Here is a 16,185-nt window from a genome sequence, read left to right on the forward strand (position 1 = left end):
CCCCCCCCCAATGATTCTTGGAGGTTCTCCAGAAAACAGAACAATGGGCCAAACTCTGCTCTCCTCTACAAAGCAGCAATTCACCCTGAAGTCAACAGGAGCTGCAGTCATGTGAACAAGGCAGGATTGGTCTAATGTTATTACTGTAAGATCTATCACACTTTCCGATGACCTCCTGTTAACAACTGCACTCAAACCAAAGAGCTAAAAGCAACAAAAACAAAGATATACTATAAATACTTTCTCTCTTGGCATCTAGAAATGATGTAAAGACACAATTGGAAAAGCACCCTGAACTGCCTGTCAATAACATATTATTAAATATTTTTGTCTACTACCACCATGACCATGACATTTTCCATGTTCATTTCACAAATGTGATCTAGAGTTCACTTACTGTTAGATGCTGGAACAGCCATGCCCTCATGATATTTGTGGCTACTTTGGGAAAGATGCCACGCTTTTTATGTCGCTTTTTGTCCTTATCTGGATCATCATCATCACCTGTGCTGGGGGAAGCTACACTGTTGTCCAAGCCGTCACCTGTAAATATAGTGAATCAAATTTTGACTTATGCTATCTTTAGATACTTCAGTCAAAGCCTGACTTTGGGGTATATGAATATTTAAATGGGATATAAAATTCTTTTATGCTGTAATTCCTGGGGAGGGGAGAGAAAAACTCTCTCAGCCAAATTCTGGTTTATTCTGAACAACTATAAGAATGAGATAGCCATTTCTCACATTTGATTCAGCACAGCAACAAAAAAAGTGACAAGCACCCTGCCTGCCAAGGTGGAGGAGAGGGAGTCTCTTCATTACCTGTTCATCACAGAAATCTCTCTGTGTTTACAGATCAGGCAAATGGTGTTTGACTCAAATTGTGGCTTGCAATGTATTGATGATGTTATGTCACCTTAACATACAGCAGCCCAGATGCCATGTTCCACTCAGATGCAAAGTTCAAATTCAGAGTCAGCTTGCTGGCAAATCTCTTGCACCATTTGGTCCTCTACCCAAGTTCAAAGGGACAAGAGTAAGATTGAGGCTCTATCTATATTAAGACTGGAATTTTCAAAGCAGCTAGTTGCCCGACTCACATTCACTTTCACCAGGACTTGGGCACCTAATCTTTTGAGATGTTGTTAAAAATCCCAGCCCAAATAAATTCATGCTGGGTTAACAACATTTATACCAATGCAGTATGTAAGCCCTGCCTTGTGCTGGTGCAACACCTCTACACTGATCCAGCGCAAATTTCCTTAACACAGAGAGGGCCTTAAACTCGCCAAATTAGCAGCTCATCTACGGGAGTATACAAGTGGATAGCCGTGGCTTTTGTCTGTGGTGAAATAGTGGCCTAGTGTGCAGAGAAAAACAAAGGTTTAGAGTGCATGGTCCATCAGTGCACCATTTTTGTTTAAAGCCCCCAAAATAGTTCATAAACAAATCCATACAGTGATTTATTCTGTTCAACCCCCCCCCCCCCCCCCCCCCGCATGTGGATTGAATAGTGTACCATGGCTTCCAAGGATAGTACTTTTATGATTAGTGCGGAGTTGTGATGCAATTAGGCAAGTATTCTTTACACCCTGAGGCAAGAATGACCAAGAAAATCAACCAAACTGAGCTGAACCAAGAGTTTAACTCTGTTCTGTTAGGAATAAAAAAAAAAAAAGATGGGCTTTGGACTGTCAAAATTGTGATACATTATGTAGAGTTTAACTAAAAAAGTGACTAAGTTTTATATTTTTAGTATTTTACATATTTTACTACTGACTGTAGTGAATTTGTAGCTGTCCTTATGACTGATTGTGTGTATTTAATGCAAGACTAGCCTTGAATATTCATATTTATAAAACAAGGTCCTCATGAAGAGTCCAGATATCTTTGGCTGATAAAGTCTTCGAAAGCTCAGTAGGTTAAAAACGAAAAAGAAAAAGAAAAAGAAAAAAAAGGCTTTTATACAGAGAAGCAATTCACCATATAAAATAATAATGCATAAAAGAAACATGAGCAAAGGAAACAACTCAACAGCATTTAAAATTTCCATGGGCTAATCCACTTTCTGTCTGTAAAACAAGAGCAAGGAAAAGAAAAATATTACATGTTCATTGATTAAAAATGAAAAGCTTCTAACCTAATGACACTGTCTTTCACCACCTCCCTATGATTGTTTTACTGCTATTTTAAAAATATACTTTCTATCCATTTCTAACCCCCTTCAGATTAATTTAGTAGGCAATGCCTAGTGCCTGACTAGAAGAGAATTCATTGATAATTTATGGAAATATGTACTATAATCCAACGGAGATGACTTTTTTCCAGCTTTGTGCATCAATAGATAATCAAGGCCTTAAAGCAGCCTGAGCTTCCCATTACCTCAGGCAAAAGAATTCCTGAAAGCATGCCTTCAGGGCACCTGAATTATATACTCCATTAGGAGAGGAAAAGCTTTCTGCATTCCATGTATAACACTCCCCAGAACCTTTCCTGTTTATTTCTGCTGTATGAAAGCAGAAGCATTAGGAACAGAATTTTTTAAGTGAAGACTTATGTAGATACAATGGAGAAACCTTTCAAGCGAGAGCCAGATCACCTCCTTCAATCCCTGGCAGTGACCTATCCCAAATAAAAGGTTTCTGTTACATCATTAGCTCAAGCCAAAAACAGCCTTGGCTTAATGCACAGTTTGTTCTTCCTACTGTTTTTAGGCAAATACAGCTACTTTACTCCCATCTGGGAGGGAAATTACACTGCTGGGTTGTAATCTAAGACAAGATTTTCATTGGAAGCAAATGCTTTCAATCCAGTATAAATACTGGTGCATGTTCAGAAAAGCCTAAAACAATAAACCCTAGTCCTGTCCGACACAAGTTAGGGAAGGTGAAAGGGGGAAAGTGGATAATAAAGCAACAAACTATTCTAAAAGCAAATACTTTCATACATTTTAAATAAATTGTTTAACCTCTTCCACTTTTTGAAATTGAAAATTGATCCTGTAAAGACTAAACCTCAGAGGAAAGTCTAAATGGTCAATTGTGTTTTTTAACATTTCCATTCACTCTGCAATTTGATACAGCCACCTCTATGAGGTCTCCAGAGAATTTCTTTCCTTTTTTTTTTTTTTTAAAATCACATCACTAACCAAACTTGAAGAACCACTGACCAACCACATGGTAGCAGCTACGAACCCCGTTTGTAAAATGTCAGCAGTGACTTCATTCCTGAAGTTGACTTCTCCTACCGCCAAATGAAGGCAAACTGAAAAGGTGGAAATAATCATAAAAATGATGCTAGTCCATAAACAAGCTTACAGCCTCATTAGTATAGCAGTAGGCTCCACTGGGTGATTTATGCTCGTTTTGCTGATGCCATGAGGAAATGCCATAGGGCAACTTTAGCCAACTGCTAATGGTTTCTGACAGCTTCTTAGCAACTAGTGCAAGCAACGTTGTGGCGTTTGCTAGTGACAGAAACTGAAAATGTCATATTATCTGCCCATGTGTCACGAAGCCCGTGTGGCAATTAACTAGTAGGCCAGTGACTGAGGGGCCAGAAGCTCTTAAAAATGGCCTTTGGCTATTCAGGGGTAGAGTATGCACACTGCTTGCATTCGTGTTGCACATATGCAACATTTTAATGCAGAAATCTGGTTCACACTACCTCTGCCTCAGTCACTGATGAGTTCGGTCCACTCAAATCCTTTGTCTGCAGAGAAACTCCCAGTTGCTTTCTCTTTAGGCACTGCATGACATTATCAGAGGAATTTAAAGTAATCTGTCTTGATATGATTGTTTGAAATGGCAGTTTAATTGGCAATACCTGATTCTCTATTTTTGAGCATTGAATCCAAAAGGTGCTAGCTGTTTTTCTGCTCTCTCACAAATTAGTCTAAAAGGATTTAAGATCACTGAAGCAGACTTATTGCCTGTCAAATTGCTAGGAGCAAAGGAACTCTGCACAGCAACTAGACACTATTTAAAAAACACCGAGCCTATAACAAGCATAAGGAGAGTCTTGGCTCCACATTTCAGTTTCCAAGCTATCAAAACCATGCACTATATGTCAAACTGTCAAACCTTTCAGCATGGCCATTTGCCCTTTCAAATAATATTTAAGAATTGTTTTTACAAAATTTTATAGGCCGTGGTCTAGTGAAAGAGGCCAACCAACAAAGAAAGGAATTTGTACTACAATTCGTCCATGGACAATTTCTTGTGAGACCTGGGCCTATCCCCATGGAGTAAGGCAGGTGACCTGTGGCAGCTCCCAGGCTGTCAGAGAGCTCAGATTTCAAACACACTCGACTCAACCATCCCAGAGTTCCCTATTTAAGCACACCCAGGCATTTAGGCTGTGCTATCTTGTTCCTTTCAAGAAAGGATAAAGCAGCATTTATTGTATTCAGACCATTCAATGGGTCAGACTGGCCATGTCAGCAGGGGTTCCTCTCATTCAGGTCAACCTCCCCCCACGCCCCCAGAGACATTCTCCTCCTACAACTTCCCTTTTTTCCCCTTCCTCCACACCCCAAAATTTGTAGACAGAAGCAGCAAAAAGGCAACAAAGTTCGTAACAATCCCATAGCATGCAATTACTCCTGATGTTTATGGATGGTCATTTGTTGGCAAAATAGGTTCTTTATAGGTGTGCTTGCATTCATTCATAATAATGATGCGCTGCAGTCATAAAAATCATATGACAAGTTTAAACAATTTTTCCAAGTTTAACAATGAGCCAAAAAAAGATCCTACTGCAATATTAAAAGATAGGAAGTATAATTTTTCATTAAATATATTAGGCCTAGGACAAATTTTCAAACATAGAACCCCGAAATTAAGCTCCTAAATCCATATTTAGGCTCTAAAATAAAAATGACCCGAATCTGCAAACGTACTGAATAGCCCTTGCTCCCATTCATTTCACTAGGAGCTGCAGATGCTCAGCACCTTGGAAAAATCAGGACAACTTCTCTTTAGGGGTCTAAGATCCCGATCCCACAAACATTTGCACATGAATGACTTTATACATCAGAGTACTCCTGTTGAGTTCAGTGGAACTATTCCCAGGCGTAAAGTTAAGCACATGAATGAGTCTTTGCACTACGGGTCCAATTCAGAGATTAGGAGCTTAATTTCAAGTACCTATGTTGAGAAATTTTGGCCATAATTTATACTTCATTCAAAATTCATGTACATACACATAGCGGGCCAAATTCTGCTTGCATTACTCACATTAGTGGATTATTTGCATGAACAAGGCCAGAAAAATATGGCTCATTCTATACAATTTTTTCTAAATACACATGGCTAGAAAATTAACTCCTTTTCCAACGTATTTTTAGGCTACGGACACCTCATTAATTGTCTTAAAAGTTATCTATAGCTTCAAAGACAATCTAAGAAATACACTGCTCCCTGAAAATATTTTCACAATACACAATCTTATGCAATAAGTTGCTATTTCATTCTAAGTAACAGTTGTATGATCAAATTTCTTTTAAAAATATTAATTTTTTCCATTACAAGAACACTTCTTCTTAAAAGGCTACATTCCAATCCTTGCTCAAGAGCTGAAAATTTTGAACATTCTGAAGAGATGTTATTCCGGGGGATTATAGTGGTTAAATTAGATTAAAATTGCCAGGGGAAAAAATAGCTTTGCTACAAGTCTGAAAAATTAGACAGCACTGGAACTTACACAACGAAACTGCAGGATGGAGTCTACGTTCCAGGGTCCAGCTTTTACAATCCACTTTTAGATAAGAATCTAAATCCACCACGTTAAGGAGTTCACTGAAGAAATGTACCCAAAAGCCCTGGAAAATACTCTCGGCAACTTTTAAGTGCACCCTGAATTGCAAGACACCATTAACATGGGACTACGCCAATGTCCTTTAAAATAAGGAGGCTATATTGGATTTTGTATCAGAGTGACATTGTTCTCAGTTCTAGCGAAACAAACACACAGCTTCTCTTCATTCGTAGTCTTGTAGATAATGTTGTCTTTTTAAACTCAATACAAAGTAAAAATTTAAAAAAGAGCATTCAGGTATGTGTTTCCCTTTACTTCTGACTATTTTTATTATGAGACACTTCAAATTCTCTAAGCAGAATATTTAACTTTTAACCATTTATTCGCAGCTGTGTTGCATCCCAAACAAGAGCATAAGCCTTTTGGTAACCATTCCTGATCTTAGGTGCACTGGAATCTTTTTCCACAGTCAAAACTGATGTCCATATAATCAAGACACGTTCACAGTAAAGGGCATTCTGGGAAGTTTAGTAGGCGTCAAAACGATGTTTTTGTATCTGATTGCACTGGAAAGACTTGCTTATTAATGAATAATTTAAGCTAGTATAATGTTCCAGAGAGATTTTAAATAGCATCAAAACAGCTTTCCTCAAACTTATGTAGGAAGGGTTAATTACAAGCACTTTTCACGATATTTGCACTATTCACTCAGATGCCCCTTACTGAAATATGTAAGATATGTATTGTATGTTAGCCATCAATTTGCTGCTTTCACACCTGCACTAAAAAGGGCCCAATCATGCTAAATACTGAGATTTTCCTGTAAGATGGATAGCATCTTCAACTTGGCTTTCAATGAACTCAATGAGAGCCAGAGATTTTCAGCTCTGAGAAGGAGCAGGCCCGAAGATGCTGTAAGTCTAGAGTGGGACAGAAGGAATTACTCTATCAGACCCTGACTGTTACTGTACTTGGATTGACTGGAGCTAGGGAATATAGAATATGTGGAACACCCATTCAAATATGAACCCGGAAAGTAGTGACCAAAAGTCATTTCTAAATGACAGTTTTTCAGAGGCCTCTGAGAAATGGGCTGCTGGTCTAATTCTAGTGCACAGATGTTCCCCCTCTAACTGGCACTAAAATCTAAGGAGTGAATGGGTATGAAGACTGAAGCACCCACCCACTCCAGAAGAAGTTCTACACACACTGGCATGATCCTTGCGCAGCCATCATCCATGCTGTACTTGTTCTGTGCGTAAACAGAAGGGTTCACGTGACAGGCCTGTCAATCTGGTGGCTTTCACAACAACCACATTTTTAAAAAAAAACAAGTAACATTACCCCATTGGGACAATATCTCAACTTGCCAATACCCAAACGTGGGACTAGAAGTGAGAACAGGGAAGACAAGAAAAACAGTAGTGTAGAAAGCTTAAAGTGGCTGTGGGGTTTCTTTATTGTAAATAACATTTCCTGTTGCTTAAATTTCACAAATAGTTATTTCTGATGCAAATGCATGATTCAATGCCTGCTGAAATAAATAGGAAGAATTACATGGAATACCTTGGGCTTTGGATCCATCCCCAAAAGACTTACAACAATGGATGTTTGGGGTCAGGGTGAATTTAGAGCACCCTTTGCAATGAGGGACAAATTAATTAAGAAACAGGCTTGTTAACATATTTAATGAAAAGAGATAATGAGGAACAAAAAAGGTTGAAAATGAGCAATAGCAATGCACAAACACAGAATGGTTGGGTCTGCAGGCATATCTTACAGAGGTGCCTTACATTTTTCATGCAAGGATTCAGATCATGACACAAACAGCAGGGGGTTGCCAGTCATAGATAGTATCCATATTTACAAGTTACTAAAGGAAACAGTTGCAAAAATAGCCTACACAAATATTCGTATATGGTGTAACCTGGCCAGGTATAAATTACACTCTGGCATTTGACAAATTTTCAAAGTTTTTTCTTCTTGAATCATTGTACTTTGTTCTTTAGAGACAGGAGCACCTTTTTCTAGTAACTTGATCCCCCTTTTTTACTTGAATTCCCCTCAGGCAAACCACTAGCAAATTAGCTGTCTACACAAAGAGTAAAAACAGCATTGATGAATAGGGAAGAAACACAGATTTTACTCATTTTCTTCCATTCAGCAGTTTTTATAGCTAAACACCAAGGAAAAAAAACCTGCAAAATGCAGTACAACTTCTTAATGGAATCCAGGAAAGTCCAGTATTATGGACAAATTGCAAGATATTTTTAGAGTTATGTATCTATACTCTGTGTTAAATATTAAAAAGAAAGCAGTTAATTTAATGGGAAGCCAACAACTTTCTCCTGCCAAAAAAACAGAAGCTTACTTTGGGCAGTTGTAAGAATAAATATTTCATAGAAAGAAAAATATGTTGTTTTAACCAGGAAAAGTCAAAAGCGCTTAGAAAAATATTTTAACTAAAATCTAGTATAAATGTCATAACACTTGTTGAGGAAAAATGGATTCAATATGAAAAAATTTACACACTTTGTTCAAATATGGTACTTTTAAAAAACCTGTTGGCACATAGCTGAGGAACCAGCCTATTATGCTGTCAACAAGAAGGAAATAGTCTATCTACTAGACATAAAAGTATTTTGGCCTGAATTTTGATTTGACTTGTGCTTATGCACAGGTTATAAACTGGGAGCATATGAAGCAGTTAAGGAGCGTGTCTTCAGAATCACACTACCATGACAGTCTGCCAAAATGTACATTGCTAGTAAAAAGGGTCCAGAACCTCTGCTAGTGTAAATCAACCTGGCTCCACACCAGTTGAGGATCAGGCCCAGTAGGTGGAAGGGCCTCTCTGCGCATTTTACACAGTTTGTAGGACACCTGACTTGTGGCTGAACCTAAATGGATGCAGGAGGTCCAAAGCAAAGAGGAGAGCATCCCAGTTATAGCCTATTGGCCACTTTATTTGTGGGAGTAATTTCTCCCAACCAAGTGTTACCATAGGCCACCTTCCCTCAACAGGGCTGCCTTTGTCCTGCACCCTGCCAAGAGATAGGAAGCAATAATTTTTCACTGCTTCCTCCAGTCTGAGAGGGAGATAACCAGAGATGCTCAGGAATTTTCTGTCAAAATTGTTTATGAACAGTAACATTTCAATTTTGCCACAAAATTTTGATTGTCAGTAGGGAAAAAAAATCAAAACAAAATATTTCATTTTGGTTTGACAGCAAATCAAAACATTTGGGTTTGTCAAATTAACTAAAATGTTTTATTTGGGGTCAGCTCAGCATTAATCTGTGCTTGCTTGAGCTGCCACATGGTCCGCCCCTCTGGTTGAATTGCTGCAGGGCACCATGGAAGATTTAGAGGAGAATTGTGGCATGAGGCACCTGAACGACAACTCCCATGAGGCACCATGGCAGCTCAGTGAGACACAGATTCATCTCATGACAGATTCATGTCAAACTGAGCCAAAATTCGGGAATGTTGAAACATTTCATTTCAACTGGAAGGGGCCAGAGGTGAAAGTAAGCTGGTCCGGCGTACTGGTAAGAGCCGGTGTGCCATAGCAGGACCGGCTTTCCCAGATGGCAATTTAAAGTCCTGGGGTAGTGGCGGCGGGGCTCCGGAGGGGATTTAAAGGGCTGGGGCGCTCGCGGCGGCTGGAGCTTCGGGGCCCTTTAAATCTCCAACAGAGCCCGGCCGCCGCTACCCCAGGGCTCAGGCAGCAGGGCTCAGGCAGGGACTCTGGCAGCTGCTACCAAGGCAGAGCCCCAGGCCCTTTAAAGCTCTGCCAGAGCCCAGAGCCCCGGGGTAGCGGTGGCAGCCGGGAGCCCTCAGGGCTCCTCAGGGATTTAAAGGGCCCGGGGCTCCGCTGAGGTAGCGGCAGCTGGAGCCCTGGGCCCTTTAAATTGCCCCCGAGCCCCGGGGCTCCCAGCCGCCTCTGCAGCTGGTAGGTCAGGGGTGATTTAAAGGGCCCAGGGCTCCCAGCCGCCACTACCGCAGCTGGAGCCCCTGGCCCTTAAAATCAGGATTTAAAGGGCCCGGGGCTTTAAGGCCCTGCCTCTTCCAGTTAACGCCACGCCTCTTCTGGTTGAGGCCACACCCCCTGCTCAGGACTCTGGCATACCAGTAAGTCCTCTAACTTACTTTCACCCCTGGAAGTGGCAGAACTTTCTGCTACATGAAATATTTTGGCATTTCAACTTCTTGTCCCTGATTGAAGATGAAAACAAATGTTGAAATATCAGAATTTCCCACTGGATGGAAATCCTGATTTTTGACCAGTTCTAGAGACATCTGCCTTGAGTCAGTGGAGACTAACAGGTCCTCTGGCCCTGCAGTGCAGGTACTTTGGAGAACCCCTTTTTGTCTCATCAGGGCAGCACACGCTGGGGATCTGCTGTTTGCCAGCTAGAAGGCAAGCCCATTGTTGAGCCCACAGTTTTGCCCGGAGGTATGCTAGAATCTCACTAATACGCAATAGTATCTGGCTCCCTTTTTTGTTTTTGTTTATTTCAGAATACAGCATCTTGGTTTTTATTTTTCCTCATCCATCAATGAAATCTGATAATGAAAAATAAAACTGAAGAAAACAGATGATAACCATCACTCTTCATGTGTTACTACACATACAATTGGCCCAGGCACACTTGTCAGGCCATGTTGCTGATAAAGGGAAATACAAAAAGCAAACTCACACAGCTTCTTCTCTTCTGACAATTACAGAGCTTCCTAGTTGTTGCTTCTGCAAGCCTCTCATCCTCCCCGAAACCCTTAGACAAAGTACCTTTTGCCCACAGGTACTGCTGCTTGCTTAGGCAAACTATAAACTCAAACATCTACCTCTCAATCTAGTATTTCAGGAAAGATGCCTGCCTTTAAAATTATGGTAAACATTTACAAGAATAAGAAATGCAACAAAAAAGAATTAAATGATAACATTTAGCCAACTTTTGAAAAAACACCACACATAGGCTAACTAATCTTCATCACAGCGTTCTCACATAGGGTAGCTAATTGTTATTATTTTAGTACCCCCATTTCACAGATATGGAAACTGATTAAGAAAATTAAGGGCCTTAGAGTATGACCCTTACCCAGTTAGACTGTTTGCAACACATAAGTTAAAGTGACAGAACTGGGACTTAAGTGACTTGTTCAAGGCTGCAGAGTAAAAACAGTGTCAAAGGGAGAGTTCAAGGCCTCTGAACTAAACAGTCAGAAGTACCTACATCTTGTGCTCGGATCCCTTCCAAATAGGACAAAAAGCTGAACAGAAATTCTTTCCATTTTTATAAGCAAGGTTACAAAACAAACACTTATAACTGAATCAGTTCTATTGCTGGTAAATTGCAGTCAGAGTGGACCACAAACTTCTCCTCTCACTCCCTGTACCAGAGAAGCTTGGGCATGCTTTAGAGAAAGGATGGTTAGCTCTTGGAAGAAAGATTAATGTTATATTGCTTATCACATGCACACACAAAATAACCAGTTTAGGAAAAGCATACCTTAATCCAAGAGGAGCCCTCTGCATAGGAATCTCTTGGCGATGTCTGGGGAACGGAAGGGTTTAGACAGGTACAACAAACTGAGTTCTTCTTTAATGCTGTTCCCCACTCCCTACACTGCAAAAAAAATAGTGGTTTTGTTCCTAGACAAGGGTCCCTTTACAATAAATAGAGGGAGGCTGCATGTAGCGAGGGAGGTACAGAAGCCAAAAAAAGATAAAGAGATTGACTACAGCAGGCCTATACCAAATTTCCATCCACCTGACTGTCTCTGTCCAACACAAAAGACAACTCTGTTCTGATCAGGAAGCGATTTAAAAGGTTGCAATGAAGAAAAAACAAAACCTTGAATGTGGGATTTGTGAGACTGATTATTTTGCACAGAGAACCAGTCCTTACAATTACAGTGAAAGCCACTGAGATCTTTGTCTTCCAATAGTAAATACACAAGGCAATGTGAGTACTAATGAAATGACAACTTTACTGTAACAATTTCTGGTGACTTCCATTCTGCACCACACAAGAAGGAGCTTCACAAAGTGTTGTCTGAAGTGCTCCTAATAACAAAACAAAAAATTGGGAGCAAGGGAAGAGGCCAGTCGATTCTCTGCAGGAGGGTAACTCATCTTTATCCCATGTGGAAAGAAGAGGGTGCCACAGCATTATCCCCTGCTGGGCTCCCTAATTCACACACAAAGCAGTATTAACGCCTCCAGTGTCCTACCAATGACTGCTATGGAGCCAAGAAAGCATAGCTCCTATGGAAGATATCTTAGTGAAAGAGTGGGGCAAGGAGAGCCGCACAGAGGCTCCAGGCAAGATGACTGCTCCTTCTGCAACTCTGGGAGTCCTCTTATGCAAGAGCCCTCTGGATCCATGGGAGGCTTCCGCCTAAAACTACCTGGCACTCACACCCTAAACTTCTCCCTCCAGAGCAGATGCTTCTGAGAAAATGCTGCAAGATGAACCTCATTTACTGCCCCCAGAAATGCCAACAGAGCGGGGTCCTCTGGCACCAGGATGTCAAAATCGGTGACAAAACCTTTCACCTCTAGGTTGCTGATTACAGCCAGATATTGGCCAGAATTCTTTTCACCAGAAGATGAAGATTTGGGTAGATCGAAATATTTTACAAATTCGGGTCAAATTTCCCAAATTGTTCTGGTTGAAAAAAAAAATAATACCCCCCCCCCTAAAAATGGAAACGTTTCATTTTGACATTTTTTAAATGAAATGTATCAATTTTATTTGAAACAACTTTTTGTTTTGAAATTTACTTCAATTTTATTAATAAGCCTTTAAAACTACCTGGAAAACTAAGCAAATTGTTTCATTTTTGGTCAAGCAAAATATTTTGTTCTACTGAAACTTTTTTTTTTTTTTTTTAAATTTTTGGTTCCCTGAAATATTTGAAAAGTTTTGTTTTGAGTCAACTTAAAACAAAATTTATTTTTCAGTTTTTTGGTACAGCCAGAGAACTGAAAAACCAGCACATATAGCACACTCTGAAAATTCTTACCATCTAATGGCTGTTCAGGGAAATAATAGAAATGGGTGATCTTGGCCCTATTGCTAGTGGACAGGAGTCACATTTAGCACTAAAAAGGACCCTTGCTTGCCAGTCTCAGCAGAGGCCAAGGACTGGGGTTCCTTTAGCATGGTCCCTCAGAGGCATGTTGGAAGGACTTTAAAAAAAATAAAATGTTTTACATCTACTCCTACTAGCTACCAGGTCCCCCCAAATTCCAATTAAATGCATTCAGTATCTTTTTGGTTTCCTACCAAATAGCATCATTGCTTCTGGTTCTGGGCATTTTATCTTACACTGCAGATAGTGATTAGTCTATATTTTTCTCCCCAACAACTCTGCAATGGGTCTTGAAGGATCCAAAATACACAATGAGGGTGAGAGCAGCATTAGGCCAATATTGAAGGCTTTGGAAATTTCAGCTAAAACGTCATCTGCACAGAGAGATTTTATTCTATGTTCTCTACTTTTATCCCCTTTATTTTTTCCACTCTCTCCATCATTAGCCGCCAGGGGTTCTGAATTGACAAACAGAGAGGAGAAAAGAGGGAAAGGGCTGTTGTGTCCCAGTTTTTGTTATTGTTTATATTACAGTTGCACCTCACAGCACCTATAAGGGTCAGGGCTTCTTTCTGCTTGGCACAAAGGCAAAGTGGGAGTATTCTTTTCCCCATTTTACTGATGGGAAATGAGTCGTACAGCAATAAAGCATCTTGTGCAAAGTCTGTATCAGAGGTGGGACTTGAACTCGTACGTCCAGAGTCCCAACCAACTGCCTTAACTACAGAAGCTTCCTTCCTTTTCCTGTTGAGTGCATAAAGCTTGCTGTGTTCTCTCTCTCTTATATTACTGCTTTTGTAAGAAAGAAGCATGTGCTGTCAGTGGTTTGGTTCATATTTAATAAATTAGTTCCCAACAAAAGTTAAAGGAATCCTCTATTTTTGGAGGACCAAAAATCATAGCCATTAGCCACAATTTATTCATTAGCCAGGCATAGTTTGGCTTCAGAAGCAGTTTTGCTTTTCATATTGTGTGGCTGAAGCAATCCCATGCACGTAGAAAGGAGTTTATCACTCGAGTTGTTGCTGTTCCCCAGTCTCATCTAGGTGACATGAAGAAAGCTTTTCCTATGCCTTCTCCCTTGGGGGAGGGCTGGACTACTGATGGTTCTCTGTGAAGATACCGCAGATGCTTGTTGATTAGTCACTCCTGAAGCTTGCTTATTTCACAATGGGCCTGAGCAACTCACATTGGCTTTGAATTAGGCCCTACAGTTTCTTTATGAAGGGACTACATAAGACTTACTGGATACTCTGGGATTTTGTATGTCTTTGCACTACAAACTGAGAATTGTTATTTGCAGGGGGGAAATCAGGCCCTTACATTTCTACTGAGTCCTTATTCTTTGAATCCTTTCATGGACTCCCTTTTTCCACCAAATAAAATTCAAGCTTATTGTCTCTACCTTCAAAGCCCTTCCTACTTATATTCTGTTGCCACCTCCATTGTGTCAACAATGCCAGGTTCAACTAGTTTGTCTGCGCTTCACTCACAACCAGCTCCATGCCTCCTTTTGTATCACTTGACAGGGCCTATAACATTACTATCCTCTCCCCCATCCAAACCCTCCATGAGACCCACTTCTGCCAAGCACTGCAGGAGTCAGTCAACTTATATTGTCTAGGTTGAGGGGCACCTGGGGATTACTGGTTATTTACTTACCAAAGAAATGACATATTAGGATTGTGTGATTAAATCTCCCTTCCCCCAGCCTTCACAGGTTGCTCGTCTTAGACTGTGAGCTCTTCGGAGCAGGGACTGTATCATTGTGCACGTGAAGAACAGCGAGTGCTACCTGAACACAAATAACTTTCCATAATCCTGGATTTGTGTGTGATATGAATAAAAAGGGTTCTGTGATGCTTTGGTGTTCACAATTATGGGGAGGATGGATCCCTTCATAGAAATTGTTGGGCATCCACAGAAAAAGGAGTGGAAAGAAAGGGCGTGGGAGGAGGAATCTGCATCTTCAAAATTGAAAGAACAATGGAAACAGGGAAATGGGGAAGTCTTGTTTCAAATGAGCAAGTTTCCTGCCCCCCTCCCTTGTGCAGACAGTGTTTGCTTTACTAAATCTTAAAAAAAAAAAAAAAAAGTGGTATGCCTGCTAAAGGTGCCTCGGAGCAGATTTAACCTGAGCAACTTGTTGCACTTATTCTTCAGATCACCATAGATTCTCCCTCACCTTGGCAGTAACAAAGGGGTCATATCATCACATGGATGAACTGCTCTTGAACAATTTATCCAACATATCAGGAAAGAACAGGCTTTTCTTCAGTATCACACATTCATCTTCTAGCTTTCCACCTCTCCCATCTCCACAAACAGAACATATGTATTGGGGTCAAGGAAACCCACACCTTCCATTAATGTCTAAGTATATATGCGTCCTTTTTACAGAGTGTCAGAGTGCTGACCGAGACCCGAGTTCTATATTCATTTCTATTTATTTTTAGGTGTCACTTCAACAAACTAGGATTATGGAGTGACTTAAGTACTGAAGTAAACAAAATTAGAATCAGGCCTACAGCATGAGAGACAACCATTTAAGGGTAAACTTGGAAAGAGCAACTTTAAGAAGCTACTAGATAGAGTATCATGCTCTCGGGATCTGGACCACACATCTATTTGTTCTGATGACGTCAACCTGTGCACTCAGAGTTCCACGGAGTATGTTACCACCTGAGATCATGCCAAAGGGGGTCTGCTGAAGCCCAGAGTATTTTTCACTACCACAGGAGTTAAGTGGATATTAAAATCCATTATTATTCTAATGCCACATGACTCTTAAGTTATTTAGAACAGCAGAATCCTTATCCACTCTCTCAGATGGCACCAGTAAAAGACTTTTCTGGCAACTGACATGAAAGCACCTGCCTGGGTTGACGGCGCAGTGTCCTGCTACAAGTGTGAATCAGAGCAGTCCCTTTGCACTACCCACTGAGGAGAGAAACCTCTTCCAAGACAAAATGTCATGTGAACATACAAGTACAAAGATTTGGATGATTTTTTTGGTATGTATACTTGAGAAATTTAGTACCTGTAAATCTATATTCAAATCATCCACCCCTGAAATTATTCAAACTCTTCATTATAAATATAGCCTCATGTCTGGTTAGCACAGTCAGCCCAGTTTGTTATGAATAAATTTGTTATTTGCCAAATAGTCTGAAAATTATAAGTCCAGTCTAAGTGTTGTTTGTGAACTGTTCACTTCAACCATTTACGACTCATGTGATATGGCTGATCACCTAAGACATGTGCAGCTGTTTCAGCTCCCACACAGGGCCACTGAAAGTTCTTAAAACAGGAAAATAAGTATCTCATA

At 40.4% G+C, this 16,185-nt stretch overlaps 1 protein-coding gene across 3 annotated transcripts in view; it reads right to left on the bottom strand.

The window, feature by feature from the left end:
• MEIS1 (Meis homeobox 1) overlaps nt 1–16,185 on the bottom strand; it is a 124,928-nt gene that overhangs the window by 57,063 nt on the left and 51,680 nt on the right. For all 3 annotated transcript variants that reach the window (XM_075127210.1, XM_075127211.1, XM_075127212.1), the window contains one exon: nt 398–543. In XM_075127210.1, coding sequence (XP_074983311.1) covers nt 398–543 — 146 coding nt within the window. The remainder of the gene's footprint in view (nt 1–397; nt 544–16,185) is intronic.

Source organism: Caretta caretta, chromosome 3, assembly GCF_965140235.1.
Source record: "Caretta caretta isolate rCarCar2 chromosome 3, rCarCar1.hap1, whole genome shotgun sequence".
Taxonomy (NCBI): Eukaryota; Metazoa; Chordata; order Testudines; family Cheloniidae; genus Caretta; species Caretta caretta.